Source organism: Lagopus muta, chromosome 12, assembly GCF_023343835.1.
Source record: "Lagopus muta isolate bLagMut1 chromosome 12, bLagMut1 primary, whole genome shotgun sequence".
NCBI classification, from domain to species: Eukaryota; Metazoa; Chordata; class Aves; order Galliformes; family Phasianidae; genus Lagopus; species Lagopus muta.
This window is the reverse complement of record NC_064444.1, coordinates 895446-917330: the sequence shown is the minus strand read 5'-3', so window position 1 is coordinate 917330 and position 21885 is coordinate 895446. Positions and strand designations below refer to the sequence as shown.

The 21885-nt window shown below is 59.3% G+C and overlaps 3 protein-coding genes across 6 annotated transcripts in view; 1 reads left to right on the top strand and 2 right to left on the bottom strand.

The window, feature by feature from the left end:
- Positions 1–1300: 1300 nt before the first annotated feature.
- Positions 1301–3164, bottom strand: NQO1 (NAD(P)H quinone dehydrogenase 1). Its single transcript, XM_048958844.1, has 6 exons — positions 3034–3164; positions 2521–2685; positions 2321–2451; positions 2076–2189; positions 1904–2005; positions 1301–1830 (listed from the first exon to the last, which is right to left on the bottom strand). The coding sequence occupies exons 1-6, from the start codon at positions 3038–3040 to the stop codon at positions 1525–1527; spliced, it is 825 nt and encodes a 274-aa protein (XP_048814801.1). The 5' UTR covers positions 3041–3164; the 3' UTR covers positions 1301–1524.
- A 524-nt stretch (positions 3165–3688) lies between these two features.
- NOB1 (NIN1 (RPN12) binding protein 1 homolog) lies at positions 3689–6279 on the bottom strand. Its single transcript, XM_048958842.1, has 9 exons — positions 6147–6279; positions 5943–6075; positions 5735–5868; positions 5599–5670; positions 5372–5512; positions 5071–5298; positions 4735–4832; positions 4464–4608; positions 3689–4291 (listed from the first exon to the last, which is right to left on the bottom strand). Exons 1-9 carry the CDS (start codon positions 6207–6209, stop codon positions 4022–4024), a joined length of 1284 nt encoding a protein of 427 aa, XP_048814799.1. The 5' UTR covers positions 6210–6279; the 3' UTR covers positions 3689–4021.
- Positions 6280–6281: 2 nt separating this feature from the next.
- Positions 6282–21885, top strand: part of WWP2 (WW domain containing E3 ubiquitin protein ligase 2) — a 33149-nt gene continuing 17545 nt past the window's right edge. The window contains exons 1-7 of one of the 4 annotated variants that reach the window (XM_048958838.1): positions 6282–6368; positions 8739–8823; positions 9444–9591; positions 9884–10002; positions 15717–15998; positions 16579–16675; positions 20606–20745. In XM_048958838.1, coding sequence (XP_048814795.1) covers positions 8754–8823; positions 9444–9591; positions 9884–10002; positions 15717–15998; positions 16579–16675; positions 20606–20745 — 856 coding nt within the window. In that variant the 5' untranslated portion in view covers positions 6282–6368; positions 8739–8753. The other 3 variants (XM_048958841.1, XM_048958839.1, XM_048958837.1) reach the window with 3 other exon arrangements.

Genomic DNA, 21885 nt, shown 5'->3' with positions numbered 1-21885 from the left:
ATTCCCTCTGCGGTCTCCCATAGTCCCATCCCTGGGCTCTCCTGTCCCATCCCTGGGCTCTCCTGTGGGGCCGGCAGTGGCTTCACCCCACTCAGCTCAGGCAGAGCTGGCAGCAAGGCCGAGGCCTGGGATCTGCCTTGTGCTCAGCTGGATAGAATAGATAGAAGAGATAGAATGAATAGACGAGCGAATACAATCAATTAATGTAACTGAAAGTATGCCTTGGTAAATGTGGCTGCGTTCTGAGGGGTCAGCTTGATCAAGATGGTGCTTTGTGGGAAACAGTGCGTGATCTGAGGTAGTTCCTTCTTGGAATTTTCAGATGGATGCGCAAGCTGGAAAAATAATGGGGATACAACTTGGCAGAAGACAGCTTGTGCAGAGAGCGCTGCGGTGCGTGGCAATATGGGCTTTGTGCATCTCCAGGATGGGAAAAACTACAACATAGGTAAGAAACAAAAACATTAAACGTACCCTGAGTTCTGACAGAATGCACTGCTGTACGATACTGGAGCAGACATCAGAGCCTTGAACCCTGTTGTAGCACAGGAGGAAACGTGGCACCGGTTTGCTTGTTGTGGGAGGAAGGGGCGTGTGTTGGTGTGCATTGCTGTGTGGGTGTTCAGTTTCCTGTTAGCATTTCTTTTCAATGATGCATCCAAGTCCGAGCTCCTTGCTACGTCCTCAGCGTCCCAGAGCCCGCCCCCAGAGAGCTGCGTCACCGTCATGGTCCTTCAGCTTCCGAGTGGGTGAGAAAAGGGAGCAGAGGCGATCCTTCCCGCAGCCTGGCACAGCCTCACTCTCCCTCTGGGCTCAGTCCCATGCAGTGTTCGCTGCCCACGCTGATAATCCGATGCCCGCTGCTATGGATGGAGCCTCCCATCTTAGGCCTCCCACCCCCTGCCCCACATGGCTTAGCCAGCACTGTGCTTCTTTACAGTAACAGCTGCTGCCTCAGAGGGGCCCTCAGCCCCCTTTCTTTGAATTTCAATCCAGACTCCTCAGCTCAAATACTGCCCCACTACATGGCCCATTCTGTGGATGCATGTGCAGGAGGTGAGGGATAGGGTGCTGAGGCTTCCCAGGACATGACGGGACCTGGAGATCAGGGACCTGGAAATCAGGGCTGTGTCAGTCCCTGAGGCTGTGGCCTTGGCTGCAGTGGGGCCGCCTGGTGTCAGTGGTCCCCAGGGTTCCTGCCCAGCTCCAGGGGTGGGCAGGGGGCAGCCCCCCAGCTGCACAGCAGAGCTGGGCCTGAGTCTGCACTGCCTGATGGGGGCAGAGAAGAGCACACCACCTCCAGGTTCTGGACCTCAATTTATCGTTGCATTCACGCAAGCCTCAACCACAAGCCCTTCCCTTGTGCCCCGAAGCCTTGATTTTGAATAAAATTGCACAGAAAAATGTCAGGAAAGAGAACACAGAAAAACAAGTGCATGCAAGTGTGGGGGCTGCCCTTGCGGCCCCCTGCTGCGGTGCTGTGAGGCCAGGCCTGGGTCTCAGTGTGGGCGCAGGCCCTGGCTGCTACTTCTGGGCCTGGAGCTGCTCGTTGAGGGGCACAGCCTTGCCCAGATGCTGCCCCACCGACAGGCCGTGCTGCTGCCCCTCCTGCTGCGCCAGCACCTCGCGCTTCAGAACGAAGCCGCCGGCCAGGCTCATCTCGAAGCAGCTATTGGGGACGAAGCTGAGGGGCTTCTCCTGCTCCACGGCTGCCAGGCGGCTCTTCCATGCACTCAGCATCTGTGCCCGCGCCTCAGGACTCGCGTAGCGCACGCTGTAGAAAATCTGGGGCGCCAGAACCTGGAAGCCGCAGAAGTGCAGAGTCCCCCGCTGCCACCGGGGTGGGAAGAGCTGTCAGCACGGTGCCCTGGTACCACGCTGTCCCCAGCCCCGACCGTACTACCTGCATGGGCCACAGCAGCACGTTCATGTCGCCGTTGATGCCGCTGGGGCTGTACATGGACCCCATCCCGCCGGTGGTGAGTGACAGCATGGCTTTTTTCTTCTGAGGACGGGAAGGGGAGAGGCAGGGGCTGCAGGGCCAGCACGTGTTCCCCCACAGCCCCGAGGCCTACCTGGAAGGGCCCCTGGTCGTACATGCTGGCCAAGGAATAGGCGAAGCCGTCGACGAAAACGCGGTCGAACCAGCCCTTGAGGATGGCTGGCATCCCAAACCACTGCAGTGGGAACTGCGGGCACGGGTGGGTCAGGCAGTGAGCGCTGCTGCTATTTTTCCCCCCTGAAACAGCCCCTCCAAAACCAGCCACCCCCCACAAATTCCCCCTCAGCCCTTGCAATGAAGACTGCACCGCAGTCTTGCCTGGAAGATGACCAGGTCGGCCGCTTCAATCTTCTTCTGCTCGGTGACGATGTCGCTGCTGAGGCGTCCCTCCTTCCATGCATGCCCCATCTCCATCTCGTAGACAAAGTGCTCGGGGTTCTTGGGGGGCCCTGCAGGGAGGGTGGGGGCTCAGGGAGGAACAAGCTGGGGGCTGGTGGGGACGATGGCTGCACTCGTACCGGTGATGTCGCGCCGTGAGAGCACGGCATTGAACCCGATGGCATAGAGGTCTGAGATGGTGACTTCCCAGCCCTTGTTACGCAGCGCGCTGCTGGCTGCTGCTGCCATGGCGTGGTTGAAAGAGGTTTTCTCGGGGTGCGCCAGCACGATGAGCGCCTTGCGGCCTGTGGGGAGGGTGCTGCTCAGCATCGGGGCCGACGGACCCACGTGGCTGAACCTGGGAGTCCACACTGCCCTGCGGAGCCCCGTGGATGCTGCACAGACCCCCTTACAGTTGTCCCCCAACCAATCCCCACCAGCACCCTGCCGCTGCCCCAGGCAATCCGTGCCGGGAGCTGCAACTCCACGGCCACGTGAACCCACAAAGGCAGCAGTTAGTGGCGCAGTTATTGTCTGCTGCAGATCGGTGCTGCAGAGAGGGAAGCACAGCTGGAGACAGTAGCATCGAGGCCCTGGTGCCGCTCACTGGCACCGGGCAAGATTCGCCTGTACCGGTACCAGTGCTCACCTACCTGCCATTGCCGGGGCGGCTCGGCTCCCAGGAGCGGAACTGGAGCGAGGCCGTAACACCGCTCGCGGCCAGTACAAACGCTGGCTGAACTTCGCTCGGTCAGGGCTTGCTGAGACCCGGGGGGCCGGCCGAGAGGCGGGGCGTGCGGTACCGAGACTCACTTGTGCCGCCCCGCTGCTCGCAGGCGAGATTCCAGGCCCGTTGCGCGTCTCCAGCCGTGTCCCTGCCAGCACCCATTGCCTGGGACATCACCCGCTGCCCTCGGGGAGCCCCGCCCCCCCCCGTGCTGTTTTCAGCCCCCTGGGAGCCACCAGCCCCCCGTGTTATGTCATGGGTCTGCCCTAGAACCAAGGGCTGTCACCTGCACAGGGTCGTGCACCCAGACCCCTGACCTCCCCTTCCCCCTGTGGGCAGGTACCCTGCCTCACGTCCAGCAGCGTGTAGCTGCAGGAGCAGCCGTGCAGTGCAGGTGGGGTGGTTTGGGTTGCTGTGCAGGTGCAGATGGGCACAGAGCCCAAGAAAGGTTGGCTGTAAAATCTGCAGTTCATATCTGCTTGTCAGGGAGTGCCCTGATAGAAATCGTCCCAGGGTGCTGCTGGTGGGCAGCAGCCCAACAGCCCTGCTTTCCCTTCAGTGGAAAAACGACTGAGTCATGGTGGTGTAGCATTTCATGTTTATTCGCATTGCTGTCATTCAACATGGCGTCCTTGGAAATAAACAGGAATGCCTATACCCCACTAGCAGTGTAGCCAGCACCTTCCATGTGTGCTGGGTCTGGCAGGCAGTCAGGGTCAGTATGTCACACACCCAGAGCCTTGCCCCTGCTGCTGCCTGCCCCGCTGACACCTGAAGAAGCCCAGAAGGAAAGGCTGGGTGCTGGCGCTGCAGGCATCTCACCCTCCTGCTCTCACTAGGTGCCATGCAGTGCCCAGGCAGCCCACCTTTCCTTTTCCCTCGCAACTGCACCGCCAGAGGCCCTGAACTGCCCTTCATCTTCTCTTCACAAATTTCTTTGTCACAGCGTTGGGGTTCAGGCGCCTCCTACCAGCACCCAGTGCCATGTCCCGGATTTGCAGGTTGGCTGCGCGACTGTAGATATCATTTTCTGCAAAGGGAGAGACCCCTGCAATGTAGTCGGGGTCGAAGACGTTGGTCTTCTGCCTGGCCTTGCGGGATAGCCGCTGCTGTGGGAAGGGCTGGTCCTCCACCAGGTGCGGGTTGTTGGCATGCTTCCCTCCCTGTGGCGCTGGCAGCGGATACTGCCCAAAGAACAGACTGTTAAACCTCTGGGGTAACTCCTGGTTAGAGGACCTTCACAGTGACTGCTGGTTTATAGAGAACTCAGCAAAAGAAGCTCGAGAGTCCCTGCAGTAAGTGAACATCCAGAAGGCAACCACAGCTCTACCTAGCCCAGCCCATGCAGCAACTCACCCTGAGTCCCCGTGGGTTCAGCACCTTGGGGTTGCGGGAGAAGTGCATGTGGAGGCTCCCATCCTCACTGACGCTCACTGCAACTTTCTTCAATGTCTTGTTACCGCAGTGAGGGCAGAAGACCTTGGTCATGTCTGAAGTTGTCCTGTGGTAGACAGAGATGGAGGAGGTTTACTACTCCCTGGGCTGCAGAGCAGAGGCCCAGCCCAGGAGTGGGATTACTGCCCATCCCCAGAGACTGCCCCTTGCCCTGGTGGTGCTGTGTCTGCACCTGAAGCAGCCATGGCAGCGCAGGATGTGGCTCCGGGCCTGGCGGATCAGCATGCCATTCACTGCCAGCACGTGGAGGCCCATCTGCAGCAGCACATTCTGCCATGAGGGGGAGAAAGCAAGAGGCCATGAGCCCAGCAGCTCCACCCAGGTTTGCCTGCCCGGGCAGCAAGAAGCCAAAGGCAGCAAAGCCAATGGGCTCTGTGCAGGCCTCTGCTGTGGGGAGAACTGGCAGCTTTGAACACAAAAGAAGGCAGCGCAGGGTGACTTTTGTATGGTACGTGTGTGGGATCAACCGAGCTGGGGGCTGGAGCCAGTGCCATGAGGCAGCACTCACCTGCATGGAGAAGTCTGTGGTGACACAGCCGACCTGCACGTCGGCAGGCACAGTGTCACAGTGCCCCGTGTCCTGCTGGACCTGCTTGAGGTTGCTTGGCGTTATCCAGCCCTCGCTGTCATCATCACTCTCCTCCTCCTCATCCTCTTCCTCCTCGGCACCATCCCCATCCTCCGAGCTCTGGCACTCATCGGTGGCCACTGAGCTGCTGGAGATGCTGTGTGTTTTCTGTAGAGATGGGCAGTTGGTGCTGTGTACGCCAAGGAGCCGGGATGCAGGGCAGTAAGCACAGCAGCCTCACCAACATCTCCTGGAGCTCATCCTCGATGCTGGGCAGGGGTGGCCTCCAGAAGAGGAAGGAGCCAAACTCGGCGCTGTCGGGCAGCTCTGTGCTGCTGTTGGGGCTGTGCTGCTGCTGTTGGCCCTTCCGCAGGCGCTTGTGCTGGAGGACACACAGCAGCCCAAGGCTCCACATCCCCATTCCTCTCACCCCCCACGCCCCCTCTTTGTCCCCGTCACACCCCATACCTTGGCAGGCAGGTGGAAGCCGGCGAGGTGCAGCGTGGCCTCGGGGTGCCGCGGGCTGGAGCTGAGCCGCACCTGTGGGCAGCGCCAGGCTCAGCAGTGCCTGCAGCCCATCCCCACTCCTCAGCCCACTCCTTACCTTGTCCGGGGGCTGCAGACGGACGCTGCCCGGCCCCGCGGTCTCGGCCTGCAGCTGGCAGGTGAGCGCCAACACCTGCAGGTCGGCGGCCGACAGGCTGGGGAAGTCCCCGGTGCGCTTGGCGAATTCGGTGACTGCGGGCACGGGGGAGAGGAGCCCGTTACCCCCCACAGCCGCACGCGGCCCCGCCGCCCCCACGCGCACTCACCCGTCCGCACGAAGTCGGCCCGCGGGCGACGGAGATGCAGCTCGTAGGGCAGCGCGGCCAGGCGGCGCCGCGCCCGCCGGTCCCGGATCTCGGCCAGCACTTCGGGCACGGTGTACACACTCTGCGCCACGTCCTGCGGGTGGGCCGCGGGTCAGCTCAGCCCGGCCCGGAGCCTCCCCCCATCCCGGAGCCCTCGGTCCGTACCTGCAGCGCGGCGCCGCTCAGAAACGCGCCGGCGTCAGCCACGACATGCGGTACCCGCGCCATGCCCGCTGTGTCCCTCCCCGCACCCCGTAGCGCCGCGCGGAGCCCGACGGGAGCGGCGCTGCTGGAGCACTTCCGGGCGGTGCGGTCAGGTGCGCGCGGGGTCACGTGACGGCGGCGCCGCAGCCGGAAGCGGGAACGCAGCGGCTGCCGGTGAGGCGGGTGAGGGCCGGGCGGCGCGAAGCGGCGGGGTCTGGCGGTCGCTTCTGGTGGTCGCTGAGCGTGGGGAGCCTTTCCGCTCAGCTTTACCGGCGGCGGCTGCTGGCCTCCAGAGGGGAAGCCCGTCGGGGCGACCCGGGGCACCGGCTGTGGGGCTGGCCGGGAAGGGGGCCGAGGCCTGGGTGGGAAGGAGCGGCGGGCCTGTGGGAGCTGCGGTGGCGGCGGCAGCGTTGGCTGAGGAGGCGGCGCCGGGGCTCAACCCGGAGTCCGGGAACTGCCCCTGCCCTCGGCGGCACCGCTGGGCGAGGGGCTCCGGGCGCTGGTTCGGCACCCAGAGACCGTGCGCGTTCTGTGAGGATCCCGACCCCTCCGGCCTCGGGCTGAGCGCAGCGTTGCAGCTCTACAGGGGCGCGGGGGAAGCAGAGGGCCCGGGGTGCCCCTACGCTGCTGTGCCGTGAGGTGAAGTGAGAATCAGAGGATGAGAAAGCGGGCAGAAGGGGGCAGGGTTCGTAGCCGCCACCAGCGAGGAGCCGCGCTAACGCGGCCGTGTTCCCGCCGTCCCGTGTCGGGCGGTGCTGGCGCTCCGCAGTGCGGGACGCTCGGTGACTGCGCTCGGCTGACTGGCGCTGCGGCTTTGTAGGTCGTGGCGGGAGAGCGCGAGGGCTGCGTGTGGTGAGGGTTTGGAATGAGTGCAGCGAACTATGAATCCCTGCCGGGTCAGCTTCCCCAGCAAAGCCTGGGGCTGTGTCTGTGTGGGATGGCTGCAGAGGGCTGAAACGGTGCCTGAAGTTGAGGAAGGATCAGGGATCCCCAGGTCCCGGCACGGCAGTTCTGGAGTGTGGGTCGCTGCCGGTGGCACAGGAAGTGCCCTGGGGAAGAGCTCACTGCTCCGTCCTGCACAGGGCTTGGTTGCGGGCTGGCTGCGTTCTGTGGGACTTGCTGATGTTTCTAATGAAGTGAGTGGTGATGTGGAACTGGGGGGGTCAACCAGCAATATCCTGGAGGGTGATCTGTTGAATTGGAGTTGGAATTCCCACCGGAGTTGGAATAGCTTGTAATAGCAAGGCAGTCTGTCTTGGATATGACCTCAGTCTGTAAGCTGGCTCCCAGCTGCCAGGGAGGATGGAGGGCATCTTGCCGGGCCCCCACCTGGTCTCGTGTAGCCCAGCAGTAAGTTCCCAGCAAGGCTGTGTTAGGCTCCTAGGCTCAGCCTTGTGCCAGGCTGGTACCAGGAGGGGTGTGGGGAGCCTGTGTTGTGGGAGGGGTTAAAAAGGAGCTAGCAGAGGTTGAGACAGGGCCCCGTGAGAGCAGCGTGATACCATAGCTGACTGCTGGGGCCAGACTGAGCACCTCGTGCTCCTGCGTGATCCCTGACCCTGGGATTTTCCTTCATAGTCAGGCATTTCAGTAGAAAAACTGCTGCCTCTGCCATAGAATCATAGAATCACAAGGTTGGAATCATCTAGTCCAACCATCTCCTCAGCACCATTGCCACCACAAGCACTAAACCATATCGCACAGCACGTCATCCAGACGCCTCTTGAACACTGCCAGGGACAGCAGCTCCACCACCGCCCTGGGCAGCCATTGCAGTGCCTGACTCTCTGAGAGTAGTTCTTCCTTCTGTCCAATCTAAACCTCCTCTGATACAACTTGCAGCCATTACCCTGTGTCCTGCTCATTGCCTGGGAGAAGAACCCAAATCCCTCTTCACCACAACCTCCCTTCAGGAAGTTATAGAGTGCAATGACTCAGCCTCCCCTCAGCCTCCTCTTCTCCAGACTGAACAATCCCAGCTCCCTCAGCCTCTCCTCCTGGAGAAGAGAGGGGAGAGGGAAGTGCTGTGGTCGCTGTCAGTGATGCAGTGCCCCAGAGTGAGGAAGTGGTGAGTGCCTGGGAAGGTGCAGGCTGTGTTGGGGTCCGGCCCTGCGGTTGGAGCGGCTGCAGTTCCCCTGCCCACTGAGCTGCAGCTCTGCAGTGTCTTGGAATAGAGGGGACCAATCTTTTCCATGGTATTTTGGTGCCCAGCAGCCCGGTGAGCTATCCTTGAGGGACATGCAGCTTTGCTGTGCTGTGAGCAGACCCAGCTCATGATGCTGCTGTCTCATCCTTTCCAAGGGATGCTATGTGCCATGCCTTGCCCTCACCTGCAGGCTTTAGTGCTCGGTTGTGCTGGAGGCTGCTCTGTCCCTATGGCCAGGAACAGCAGCGGCCTTGGGGTCGGGGTGAGGTGGAGTTGCTCACAAGACTGCCTGCAGGCTGCTGCCCCAAGTGGCTGAGTGCTCTTTGTGCTGTGTGGAGTGCTGGACACAGTATATTTTTGGGCCCCAGCTCAGCCTTGGTGCTGAGTCCCCATCTCTCTCTCCCTTCCAGGCCAGGGGTGATGACATGGCCTCTGCGAGCTCCAGCAGGGCCAGGGCAGGGCCACCCTGCGAGAAGTCCCAGCTCTCTGTGAAAGGTGAGTCCTGTGCAGGGCTGGGAGCTGAGCTGTGGATGCACCGAGGTAGGAGACCTTGGGGTACCTTGGTGGGAAGGGGCCGTGTTCCAGGCTCCGTGGTGCATGCAGTCTTTACCAGGCCTTCGTGCTGGAGGCCTCTGGAAGCAGAGCGCTGCCTGTGGGGGGCTCTGCCTCCTCTGCTGGGATGTGGCTCCATAGCGCTGTCACGGCGGTGTTTGTGCTGCAGTGGCCACGAGATGGCTCCAGATGCCGGGAGCTGTGTCCCAGCACTGTCTGCAGCCCTCTGGTCCAGGCACAGCTATCTAGAGCGTAGCAGTACACCCCAGCCAACTGCCTCCTTCCATTGGCTCCTGCAGATCCCCTGTGTCCCTGGCTTGTCATAGAGCATGGGTTTTCTCATCAGGCTCCTGGGGCTGGGAGCAGCTGAGCAGGGATGGTAGGTGTCTGTGGGGTGAAATGGGAGTGGATGAAGCGTGACCAGGGCCGTCTTGGCCCAATGCTGTCCCCTCCCCAGAGCATCAGTGGCAGAGATGGGTGCGCACATGTGCGGCAGTGTCCTCGGGCTGGGGCAGGGGCTGTGGCTGTGGGGCTGCTGCTTGACCCCTGCCTGTCCCACTCAGTGGTGTCCGTGAAGCCCAAGGCCCACAACCGACAGTCACGGATGAACTGCTACGTGGAGGTGGCGGGCGATGGGCTGCCCAGCGAGACCAAGAAGACGGGAAAGCAGATGGGGAGCTCTGAGCTGCTGTGGAATGAGATCCTCATCTTGTAAGTCCCTCTAACCCTGTGCCGTGGGGCTGGGGCTGTCCCCTGCCCCCACACCTTGCCCTTAGGGGGGATTCATGCAGCTCCATCAGCTAGGGCTGTTTGGATGTCAGAGGGCTTTGCCCCTGCTGAGGATGCTGTGAGTGTCACCAGGAAGGGGATACGGTCTCCTGTCACCCTGCAGCTTCCCCTCATCCCTTCTGCTCCTTGGCTTGGCAGGCCTGGCACTACCTGCTCCCGAGCAGAGAGAAGGGACGAGGCCATGGTGATGGCCCCTCTCCTGTTCTCTCTCTAGGAATGTCACGGCTCAGAGTCACCTGGACCTGAAGGTGTGGAGCTGCCATACGTTGAGGAACGAGTTGCTGGGCACCGCCTCCGTCAGCCTATGGAACCTGCTCAAGAGTGGTGGGAAATGTATGTCTGTCTGTATGGCCTGGCCAGAGCTGCTGTGGGTCCCTTGGCCTCTGTGCGGAGCCTGTGTCCCTGCTGAGGGCCGGGGTCTCCCCACACCACAGGAGTGGCCCCAGCAGGGAGCAAGGCACTGTTGTGTGCTGGGTGACAGCAGCCAGATTTGCGTTAGCCGGGGTGCCAGAGCTGTGTGGAAACACAAACCCTCAGCTATTTGCTGCTATTTGCTGCCATTTGTGGTCACTGGAGTGTGGCTGTGGCAGCAGCTTCTGCATAAAGACACCCATTCAAGGCTCAGCCATGGAAGCTGCTGCGCGGGGCTGGAAAAGGCTTACTCTGTCTTTTCCAAGCAAAGCTCTGCTTCTCACAGAACACAGAGCTGGTATGGGGAGGGGGGGAGAGAGGAGCCTCTGCCCAGCGGGGAATGGGGTGTGCTTGGCCTCTGCCAGGCCTACATGGGGCTGTTCCTTGGCACTGCTACTGCGGGTGACAAAGTCCCAGCAGTGTCCCCACAGCGCTCCTTGGGGCAGGCTTGCCCCGTGCCCCTGGGCCTTGGCATCGCTGCATCCTTGCTGGGCACACATGGGGAGCTCGTTTGCTGCAGTCGTGCTGTAAAGCCCGTGAGGACCTGGCTGGTGCCTGGAGGCACAGGGCTGGGCTGCTGGAGCTGCCTGTGCTGGGGGCTCAGCCCCGTGGTGCTCCCTCCTACTTTCTCCCAGAGTCGTGCCACTGCTCCCGCCCTACCTGCCCGCTCCTGTGGCAGGGCACAATCAGCCCTTTCATTAGTGGGTGTCCCAGGGGGCTGTGTGGAAATTGAATGGAAAAGGCAACTGGCTGTTCTAGTTCATTCGTTAACGTGTGGCAGAAAAAATGTGTCAGATTTTTCCTTGACACCGTGGGCCAGGAGGGAGGACTCTTAAAGCTGCAGAGTGCTGCTTTGCTGGGGAGGTGCTGCCACAGGGTGGACACTCCTGCATGCTGCCTGTCTCACCAAGTCTGGGCCCTGCTCCTTGTTGCTCAGCCTTCGTGGCTCTGCTCCAGCTCTGTGTGGGCCTCAGGCTGCTGCTGCTCCTCTGGAGGGAAGGCTGCATCGCAGGGACCCTGCCCTGGTCCTGGTGTGCTCTGTGGCCTGGCTGCTGGCTCCTGCCTTGCCTGCTGAGGAGATGAAGCCGTTTCCAGAGTGTAGCATTGTGGTGACCAGGGAGTTGGCCAGGTCACACAAGTAAGCTGGGATTAAACCCTCCTGAGCTGGACAAGGGATGCCTTAATCCAGCCTAAGTCCCCCTGCTGAGGGAGACACTGTATTGAGTGCTGTCTGCTTCTTGGAAGCCCCCAAGCTCATTCTTTGCTCCTGGGAGGTGCTGAGCAGGGACGTGTCCTCCCCAAGGCAGCTCTTGGCTGGCAGCTTGCTGCTGTCTGACCTTTTTTTGTTGTTGTTAGTTTTGGGTTTTTTTCGCTATGGTTTTAGTGAGGTTTTCTGTAAGTTACCGCTGTGTGAGCATAATTGCAATCTTTTGTTTGTATTCCTGTAGCTTTACTTGGTGTGGAAGGATTGTTCTCGTGGCTCAGCTTTTGGGCAGATGGGTGTTTTCCAGCAGGGGTGGTGTTCTCATCTCCAGTGACGTTCGTGGCAGTGTCTGCAGGGCTCGTACTGCCAGGAGCAGCCGTGGCTCCCTCTGTTCTCGCTGTCGAACCTTCTGCCAAGCACGCGTCACTCCAGGTGGAACAGCCTCAGCTCTGAGGCCTGCAGCCTGGAAAAAGAGCTCTGCAGTGAGGCTGGGTGATGGGGAGAGCCTACGGGGAGCTGGACCCAGGCTGTTCCACCAGGATGTGGCCGGTGCTGGGGCTCAGGGGAGAGCATGCTTCTGTCTTCGGCTGGGATTAAGGACAGAAAACAAGGCACAGCCTCCTGCGCTCGGTGGCACAGCCCTGCCTTGGGCCCCCCAGCAGTAATGCTGTTCCCAGGTGCCAGCAGCTCCTTGGTGTGGCTGGAGCAGTGTCCCCGGGCGGCCCCCGACGCGGTCTGGGTGGAAGCTGATCTTGGTGCTGCTGTTTGCTGGTCCCTGGCAGCTGAGTGGTGAATGTCTGTGCAGGCTTTGGAGGGACACCAGTAAGCTGGGCTGCAGCTCATGGATGAAAGTGCTTGCTTTTATTGCTTACAGCTCGGGTTGCAAGTTACATCAACAGGCTCCTGTTTCTCAAGTGGCACCATATGCCAGGACTTGACAGATCCTGCAGAGCCCTTTCTTTCCATTCTTCTGCACCTCTGGCCAAACCCCCAACCTCTGGAAAGCTGCAGCTGACCCCACTGCTTGAATATGCTGCCACAGGAATTCTGCGTGGCCAGAAAGCAAAGGCTCTTTCACCAAGGAGTGGTGAAAGCAGGCAGTCAGATGGGCTGCAGTGAATGCTTAATGCACTGTCTCTGCTGGGGCAGTGGTCCTGGTCAGAGAAAAGGAGGGGAAAAGAGGTCTGAGGTCCTCCTGGTTGTGCTGCGTGGCAGTGGAGTGGGCACAGTTGTCAGTGATTCTTGGGCATCTGAGGCTGTGTCAGCAGCAAGGACTAATCTTCCACTGCCTGGGAAGACTGGTTTTCCTATAGGACTAAAGATGATCACTTCTCCTAAACTCTGCTTCCTCCCTGCTCTGTGGGATAGCTGGAGAATGTCCTGCTCCCCTCAGGTTCCTCCCAGAGGACCATGGCTGCAGGGACCCTGCGTGTGCCATGGGATGGTGGTGTTGCTGCCCTGCGCTAAGGGGGGGCACGTAGATTGCTGAGTAGAGTGCGTGGCAGTGGCTGTTGGGTCAGCCTGGAGGAGCTGCTTATCTTTGTGTCAGTGGCTCTGTGTGGGGCTTTTTTTAGGTGGTGGAGGGTGCAGCTTTGGTCATGTGGAACTGTTTGAGGGAAAACTGGGATTCGCATGCAGAGGAATGGTGCGAAGAGAGCTGTAGGAGGTGAGAGGTGAGCAAACTTTTTTGTCTGCCTGTGGGAGAAAGGAGCCTTCCCTGTGAGGTGAGAGGCAGCGGGTCTCCTTTCCTCAGTGCTTGTGCAGCTCAGGCGGCTCCCGGGGTGCCGGGGGGCTCGGGCTCAGCCCGGAGTTGTGCTTGCTGCTACCAGGGTGGAACTGTAAATCCGCTTAATGGGCTGGGAGGGAATTCCAGCTCGCCACCACTAAATGGCAGCTCTGATGCCGCACGCAGGGCACTGGAAGTAGCTGAACTGAGACCTCATTCAGGACCAAATCACCCCCGACCCCCTCCCAAAATAATAATAATCCCTCTGACATTCTGGCAGCCGGTAGGACACAGGCAGCCTTTGTGCTTGGCCGTTCAGGGGACCCTCTGTTGGTGCAGCAGCAATGTCCCTTTGTGCGTCCCGCGTGCTGGACGGGGACAGTGAATGGAAGGTTCTGCTGGTGTTTATTTTCTTTAAAAAAGCTGAAGGGGGTGGAGAGGGGGAGAAGGCGGCCGGCTGGGAGGTTCGTGTTCACATCCTCTACTCGGAGACACCTCGTCTTTGCTCCCGTGCTGCCGTCCCCCCGGGCCGGGCGCTGCACAATGAGGGTCTGTGCGGCTGCGGCTGCGGGGCGCTCGCAGGAGGGGCGCAGGAGACCCCCGGTGTGTGCGGGCGTGACTTCCGCACGGCTCGGGGGAAGGGCACGTTCCTATGGCTCGGAGCAGGCAGGGAGAAACAGGGTCTGGATTTGTTCTGCTTTCTGGCTGTGCTCGGTAGCAGGCTGGCTCTCGGTCTTCTGTCTCACGTTCTTAGAAGGATCTGTGAGATCCGTTCCCCTTGCAGATTTGGAGAATAACACCTTTATGCAGATGGCTGAGACCGGGCTTAACCAAGAGCCCTATGTGATGGCAGGTGGGAAACGAGCAGCAGCATCAGCTCTGACCGACATCCATGCCGTGCCCTGAGGTGAGGGCCCTGGGCACCAAGGGCATCTGCCTCCTTGGGACTAGAATCTGTGATGTTCACGAACGACCTGTCTTGCAACCCTCTGTTCACAAGTCCCAGGCACCAGGTTTGGGGTTGGATGTCAGAGACCCAGCATGGCACAGCAGGTGCGCACAACAGGTTCCAGGCAGCTCCACGCTCGCTTGTCTCCAGGCCTTGCATCCAGGCAGGGCAGTGGAGAGGGTTCCTGTCTCTGACCAGTGCCCCCGCAGTGCAGTGACTCCTCCTCTGCCTGCTTGTGTCCCTTCCTGGCTGTGTGTGGCTGACGGGTTCTGGGGACTTGGGCTTGGGGAGCGTTTCCAGTCCTGAGCACTACATTGTGCTGACTGGGCTGCGGGTGCAGTGTGGAGATACTTCCTGCAGCCCCTGCCAGGCCCTCGCCCTGAGCTGGGGACAGGACAAGGGGTCTGTGGGGAACATGCTCCCTTCCTGCTCCCATGGGTGGGTACTGCATCTCATCCTCACGGCGAGACAGGGTGAAGCAGGTTGCTTAAAAATGGTGCCGTTGTGTCATGAGCAATCCGTGTATAATAAAAATATTATTTGAGCAATGAGTCAGGAAGTGTCTGGGCTGGCGTCCCGCACTGGGGCAGCCAAATTTTTCTGGCCCTGTGTGGCGGAGCTGGGTGTTTTGGTCCTACTGGCTCAATTGGGGCACGGCCGCGCTTGTGTGAGTTGTGGTACTGATGGTGCCATTGTGCTTCTGTTTCGGGGGAACATGGAAGGCGTGCAGGCAGCCTCTGTGCTGTTCTCTACCAGCCTGGGAGCTGGTGGCTCCCCCAGCGGCACTGGGGATGTGGTTCACTGCTGTCTGGACGGCCCCTGGAGAGCTGGGCGTGCAGCATGTGCCCACCCTGGGACAGGGAGCAGTCAGTGATTTGGGGCAGGCTCTGCTTCTTGTTGCAGCTGTGAAGCCCCTGCTTCGAACATGGTACCTATGGCTCATCTGCTGCCTTCTCTGTGGCTGCAGCCGTGACAGGCAGTGCCCCAGGTGGATTACTTGTGGGTGAAGCAACAGCAGCTGGTGAAAGTCTTGCTGAGCACTGGGAGCCAGGCTGGCTCACGATGGAGTGGAGCTGGCAGCTGCCTCCTGGCCTGAGGTGGTGCAGAGGTGGCCCAGTGCTGGGGCTAAGCATTTCTGTATGTCATGGGGCAGCTCTGGGCTCAGTAGAACAGATACATGGGGGTGTAGATAGAGTGATGGTCCTAGGATTTTCTTTTGCTGCTTTTCTAGGTGGGAAGAAGAGTAACCCAAGTCTGAAGAATGCTCCTGCTCCTCCACAGCAGAGCAGGACTTCAGGCATCTCAGCACGTAGTTGCTGATCCACTCTGTGCCGCAGGCATCTGATGGCTGTGCTGGCATGGATCTCTTCCTGCCTCGTACATGAATCCAGCCCCGTCTCTCTCTACAGCCTCAGATCTGAGTCTGTGAGCTGTTGTGGTCTGGGTTGTCACAGCCATGTCCCCATGTGAGGGGACGAAGGGGCCTGGCCTTGCCCCAGTGGCTGGAAAATGGTGAGGGGAGGAAGGGGGGCTTCCTTAGGAGCAGGCTGTAAGACTGACAGTCCTTCATGGGCACTGTGGGGTGCCTGTAGGTGTGGGGCCGCTGCCTGTGCTTGGAGGGACAGCTGACCCTGGGAGTCCTTTGGGGTCATGGGGAGCTTGGTCCTGCAGGGGACTGGGACATGATGTCTTCATCGTGGTCAGGTCCCAGGTGATGACCGGTGGTCTCTTTCTCTATGTCTCCTCGTCTCCCCCAGTGGAGAACAGGCAGCTGACCCTGAACCTGCAGACGGAGAACAAAGGCAGCGTTGTCTCCGGTGGAGAGCTGACGATTTTCCTGGATGGGCCGGCTGTTGATCTGGGAAGCCTGCCGAATGGCAGTGCTGTGACAGAGGGTGAGTGCCGCCCGGCTCCGCGTGCATGCAGCAGCTCTGTGCACGAGGCGGTGAGCAGCGGCGGGGAGAGGAGCGGGGCTGACAGCACGGCCCCCAGCACCCCTGAGCAAACATCTGAGTGCCGACAGCCACCTGCTCCCCCAGGTAAGGCCCTGGCCTTGCTCCAGGCTCCTGTGGGAGCTGATGTGTGGTGGGACACAGGAACAGGAGTGTCGATGGCATCGTGCCTGCCTCCTCTCAATGTTCAAGCAGTCCAGCCCCTTCCATAGCTTTCCCATGTTGGGCTGTGCAAACACATTCTCTGTTTGGTGAACCACTCAAAAAAGGGCTCTGCGTGGGGAGGGAGCATGTGCAGGGGCATGGACAGATGTCTGACTGCTCGAGGCTGCCTAGGGAGTAAGCAGAGCCCATGCTGGGAAGTGCACTGCTTTGCATTCTCTCTGTTCCTTCTCTGCCTTGCTGGGTCATCCAGGTCCTAAAACCTGGGGGCCCTGATGATGCTGACAGAGCCCACAGTCATACTTAGAGCTGTGGGTTCCAGTGGGATGGGCAGAGCCACAGCTCAGGCTTGCAGAAGGGAGCAGAACTCCTGATGGATGGGGTCGAGGTGGATAGGGGGCAGAGAGCGGTTGTGCTTTTAGGTCTCCTTTATGGCAGGAAAGAATGAAGGTAGAACTAATCAATGCTATAGTTGTTTTCTTTACCCACTTCTTCACCCACCCAGGGTCCCAGGTGCCTGGACGGGACCCCGGCAGCATGGCTGCAGCCACGGAGAGCAGACATCAGTCTGCTACCACAAACTGCTTTGGGAGCAGATCAAGGTAAGAGCAGCACCTGCCAGTCCATCACTGGGCAGTTACTGAGCCCCTGGGGGCACTCGAGCAGTGTCCTTGTGGCTCAAGGACGTGGTAACTCCTCCAAATCTCCCAGCAAAGCAGCACACAGGAGACTTAGGGCAGGGCTGGGTGCAGACAGCAGAGTTGGGCACGGTGGCCATGCAGCTGGAGTGCAGATGGCCGGTGTCTCCCTAGATATTTGTTTCTTAAGGCATATCAGGCAGTTTTTTGTGATTGCCCAGGCAGTTTCTCCCAACTGCTCTGCTGGCAGGCGTGGGAATGGTGCATCAGGGTGTGTGGGGAGGACTGGCACTCAGAGCAAGGAGCCTGGTCCTGGCAATGGGGCTCTCACTGAGTGGCTGCTCAGTGGTGGGTGCTGCACCTCTGCCTGCAGCATGGCCCTGGGCCAGACTGGTAGGCACCATATCCATAGTGGTGGTCACAGGAGAATGCTTCAGAAGGTCCAGGGAGAGCAAGAGAAGCAAAGCAAGCCTAGCTATAGGGAAATAACAGCTACTTCCAAAGGAAATGAGATGCTTGGGCAGCAGCCACCCTGCCTGGCACAGTGCCTGTCCCTGCCTTCTTGCTGGAATGGAGTGGTGCAGAGCTGCTCCTTTTTGGAGCTGTGGTTATTGAGGGACGTGTCACACTGTCAACATGGAGTTGAATTTAATGCCTATTTATATTTCTACGGTGTGGCAGTGGCCCAGCAGCCCATACAGATACTCTGGTTAAAGTGTGCCTGTAGTGATGAGCCTGCAGCCTGCACAGTAAGGGGCTCCGTGTGTCCTGCAGGCTTCGGGAGCATGGTAAGGAGCTCTGTGCTTGGAGCTCCTCTGCTCCTCTTTATCTACCGGGCGCATACAAGAGAGGAGTGAAGGAGAGAAATGCTTTTTAGCCCTAAAAAGTGATCCCATTCTTCGTACAGCGCTTGTTTGGGGTAGGGGAGTGGTGACGCATCGCTGACCGCAGTTTGTGCCCTGTTGCTCTCCTCTTGGTTCCTGCTATCTGGGTATTAACGCCATCTCAGAGATGAGATGGATCTCTGTCCTAGCAAAAGCTGCTTTTTGCAGCAGTTCTCAGCCGGTGCTGGAGAGCCTGGAACAGAAGAACTGGTTGGGATGCTCAACCTGGAGACTGGGTGCTTCACATTCCCCATTGCTTTCTGCCTGTGAGTAGTGAATAGTTTCTGCTCTTGGTGTGAGCTCTGAGGATGCAAGATGAGTGTGCTAAGTCCTGGCTGGTGCTTCTGAAAGGACCTCCGGAGACCTTCCAGCTGTGGCAGCCTGAAGTTGTTACAAATCACGGCATGGGAAACGTTATCACTTGTTTTTGCTTCATTCTGGGCTCATCTGAATGTAGGTTGTTCTGAACAATTCAACATTTTAGTGTAGCACTGCTGTATGGGGCAGAGCATGGCTGTGTGTACCCGGAACAGTCAGCTGCCTTCCCCAGGTCCTTTGCACGTGAGAATGCTGTTTGATGTTAACTCTGTTTATATGCAGAGCAGTGTTTATTTTCATGGGCTTGGTGATGGATGCTGGCAAACTTGCTCGCAGTCAGGATGGAAAGAAAAGTTTCATTCTTTGCTCCTCAACTATTTCTACACTGTCCCCCCAAGGGAAACTGCTTGCTCAGGGCTTCTCTTTTTTCTTCTGAGCAAATGTCATCTTGGGGTTTGCTGCTAATCTTGGTGACGGGGTGTGAAATTCCACAGCCCTCTGCATGAAGAGAAAACAGCCCAGAGGCCCCCAGCTGAGGTTTGGTGCTGTGGGTGCCCAGAGGGTTGCCACAATCTCCATTTGTTCTGTGGGGGCCTAAGAGGCCCCTCCTGACAGCATGGAATGGAGTAGTCTGCTCCGGGTTTGGGCTGGTGGGCTGAGCTCTGTTGGGTGCTGCCCCCTGACTTTGCTGTCACCTGCTGCAAACAGTGCAGACCCCAGTTATTCCTACAGTGCACTGCTGCGTTAACTTTTACTACCTAATCACATCCAAAGCCTACAGCTTAGCTGGTGATGGGCATGAGTAGCCCTGAGGACAAGCAGCACCTCTGGCTCCGTGAGCCCCATCCCCCTGTGAGGGCCCCATTCTCTGGCTGATCCACAAAGCACGGTGCTGGGTAATGAGGATAAACTGGGCTGGGCTCACACTGATTTGGGGTTTCAGAACCAGGCACCAGTGCTGCTGGTTGGTGTGGGGTGACAGGTGCTCCTCCAGGTGCTGGTACCTGTTCTGTCCCCATTCCCAGCACCACGCGTGACATGGGATGTGGTGGGGAGAAGGCAGCCATCTCTCTCAGGGACAGGGAGAATTCCTCTCCAGCTGCCATTTGCCAGATTGCATCCTGAATGAGGATGCCTGGCACTTCAGTGGCTCCTGGCGTCTTGTGCTTGAGTCGTGGGGATGGAATCCATTCCAGCATTTCACACCTGGGCTGGAGGTGAGCGTGGGTGATGTGCCTTGCTCTGCGTGCCCTGCATCAGCCTGTGCAGAAGGGCTGTGCCTTGATGGCTGACACCACTGCCCTTTTTGGCTGCACCTGTTCCCTCTGTCGTGGCCTGGGGTGGGTGGTGGAAGGGGATGGTGAGGCTTATGCTCACCACCAGGGCAAGGGGCTGTCCCTGCCTGCTCCTTCCCAGCGGCACTGCTGCCTGTTCCCATCTGCATGCTGCTGTTTTTTCCCCCATTCCTATTTTAAGAGTTTGTTCCCAGTCTAGCCTCTGTCACGTGGCCTCACTGGGTTTGTTTCCATGCATCTATTAAAAGACAATGCCCAGATGGGAGCGCTCGTAGGAGGGCTGGGCTGGGCGGCCCGCGGGCTAATTCAGGCCTGATAACCCTGTGCGGCCAGCTGGCAGCAGGGAAACATCCTGTTTTGGTTGCTAAAAACTGTGGGCAGCGCTTAGCTCATCTGCAGCAAGAAGGGTGAGGACAGGATTCATCCATCCATTGCTTCAACTAAGGATGGGCACAGAGATCTGGGTCCTGCAGCCCGGCTGGCTCTGAGCTGCTTTCTGCTTTCCCGTGTCTCTTCCCAGCCCTTCCTCCGCCTGGCGTTGCTGCGAGCTGCTCCCTGAGGAGCATGGGGAGGATCCAAGGGCTTGCTGGAGCTGGCGTGGGTGGCATGAGCGATGCTGTGCCCTGCCCTTGCCAAGCTGCTGTCCCCTCCCAGCTCGGCCTGGCCCTGGGAAGTGGGGACAGTCTGCAGGTTTTGCCCTTTTAAGGGGAGAAGTTGGCTGGAACAAAGCAAGCCCTAATCCCCGCGTCCTGGTGCGGTGGCTGTGAGCGCTGCACTGCACTGGGCGGGAGTGGCCCCACTCTGCCTGCACTCCCCAGGCCTTGAGGTGGGAAGAAGGCTCTTCCCAGTGGTGCAGAGCTCTCACTGCCCCACATTACAGAGTGAACACCGAGGGGTCTGTCAGAGTGTTCCCTCGGTCAGCAGTTCTCTCACCTTGGTGTTTGTGCATGATGAGGTGCCCCGCTGCTGGATGTTCCCCTTTCCCTCATTGAGCATCCCTGTGAGAAGTTGGGCTCTGGCTGCAGTTGTTTCAGTGCTGCCTTTTCCCAGCTGTTCCTTCCTGGCACCATAGGCAGAAGCTTTCAGCATCCCCACCTGTCTCTGCGCGGGGCTCATGGCTGCTGTGAGCATTTCCTTGGGGGTCTCCTGGAGCAGAAAGCAACAGGGTGTGATCGTCCCTGCGCACACAAGCAGTTGTCTCCTGTGGGCTCTGACGTGGGGGGTGGGATGCCAGGACCCGTGTGTAGGTTCAGAGAGCTGAGGTTTGGGGCAGGTATGTGCTGCTGTATCCCAGCAGGCAGGCAGACGTCTGCGCCTGGGGAGCAGCAGCATGGAGTCGGGGCAGGCAGCTCTCTTTAGGCCCAGCTGCGCCTCACCTCCTGTTTCTTCCCCTGTAGGACGCACCGCCTCGCCGCTGGGGCCTCCAGGCAGGGTGCGGGCAGCGGGGAGCAAAGTCCTAACGCGCGGAGCCGGCACCGGCAGCCACCCAAAAGCCCAACAGCCAGCAGCATGGCCAACGGCACCGCCAGCAGCACCGGTGAGCACGGCAGGGATCTGCTGCTGCGACGGGTGTGGGGTGGGCAGAGGTGGGGGTGAGGTCTGAGGGGGAAAGGAGTTTTCTACTGTGAGAAAGGGTCCTGTAGTGCTGAGGGATTCCTTCCCAAAAAAGAACTGTTGATTTCACTTTGATAAGCCAGGCAGCTCCTTAAGGCTCACTGGTGGGACCTGTTCTGTCTCTCTGTAATGATTTCTGTGGCTCTTCTCTGAGAGGGCACAAACCCACCCCCAGAGGGGCACTCAGTCTTATGCCAGCAATACCTTCGGGAAGAGTTTTCCTTATCTTTCTTAGGCTTGTCCGCAAAGCCATGAATAACCTGTGGAGCAGGGACTGGACCTGGTGAGTGTGTGACTACGAAGCCATAAGCAGCTCACCAGCTTTTCTTTGCTGGTGTGCTGGAGCTGCCCAGTAGTGCAGGAAGCCTGCAGCAGCCCAGGGACGTGATGGTAGGATGGTGTCTGGCACTGTGGGCTTAGCAAGGGTCCCATGTCCCACATCCTGGGCGAGTACATGGTGCGGTGCTGTAGGGTGGGAGGTGGCAGCAGGGTGACACCAGTACCACAGGTATTTCCTACTCCCCTGCACTGTTATTTTGCAGCCAGTTCTGTCCTTACTTTTGCTTTTGTCAGAGACCTGAAGGAAAAGCAGCATGCTTTGTTTTGGATAGAAGGAAATGTTTGGTTCAACCCAGGAGGACTTTTTTCCTTTTTTTTTTTTTTTTTTCATTACTTTGGAAAAGCCTGGAGCACTGTAATTTCCATTTTGCCAAAATCCATTCTGGGAGGGAAGTGAGGGTGCAGAGGGCTGCAGTGGGACACAGCAGTTCAACCCGCACTCCTGGCTTGCCCCAGTGCTGCTCAGTGCCGCTGCCTGCCTGGCCCATGCCCCACTGGGACGCACCCGCAGGCACGGCGCTGTTCCTGGGCTCTGCTCGCTTCGCAACACGTTGTGCTGGCCCGGCCCCAGCCTTCCCAGTGACTTTATGGCTGCGCTGTCCTTGTTGCTGTTTATCTCTCAGCAGCGTGCCAGCTGGGGCGTTACACCTCGGGATGGGAGGTGCTGCCTGGGGGTGGTGCTGGATGCTGTGTCACGCTCAGCATGCCTCCAGAAGCCTTCCTC

What these genes read in the sequence shown, in the direction of transcription:
- NQO1 (XM_048958844.1), bottom strand. An exon ending in CCGACCTGGTCATCTTCCAG is followed by an intron (nt 2,190 to 2,320) that starts GCAAGACTGCGG and finishes CCGTGCCCGCAG; the next exon opens with TTCCCACTGCAGTGGTTTGG. An exon ending in ACGACCAGGGGCCCTTCCAG is followed by an intron (nt 2,006 to 2,075) that starts GTAGGCCTCGGG and finishes TCCCGTCCTCAG; the next exon opens with AAGAAAAAAGCCATGCTGTC.
- NOB1 (XM_048958842.1), bottom strand. Translation starts at nt 6,209, where the DNA reads ATGGCGCGGGTACCGCATGTCGTGGCTGACGCCGGCGCGTTTCTGAGC. An exon ending in GGCCGACTTCGTGCGGACGG is followed by an intron (nt 5,869 to 5,942) that starts GTGAGTGCGCGT and finishes CCGTGCCCGCAG; the next exon opens with TCACCGAATTCGCCAAGCGC. An exon ending in ATGAGCTCCAGGAGATGTTG is followed by an intron (nt 5,299 to 5,371) that starts GTGAGGCTGCTG and finishes CCATCTCTACAG; the next exon opens with AAAACACACAGCATCTCCAG.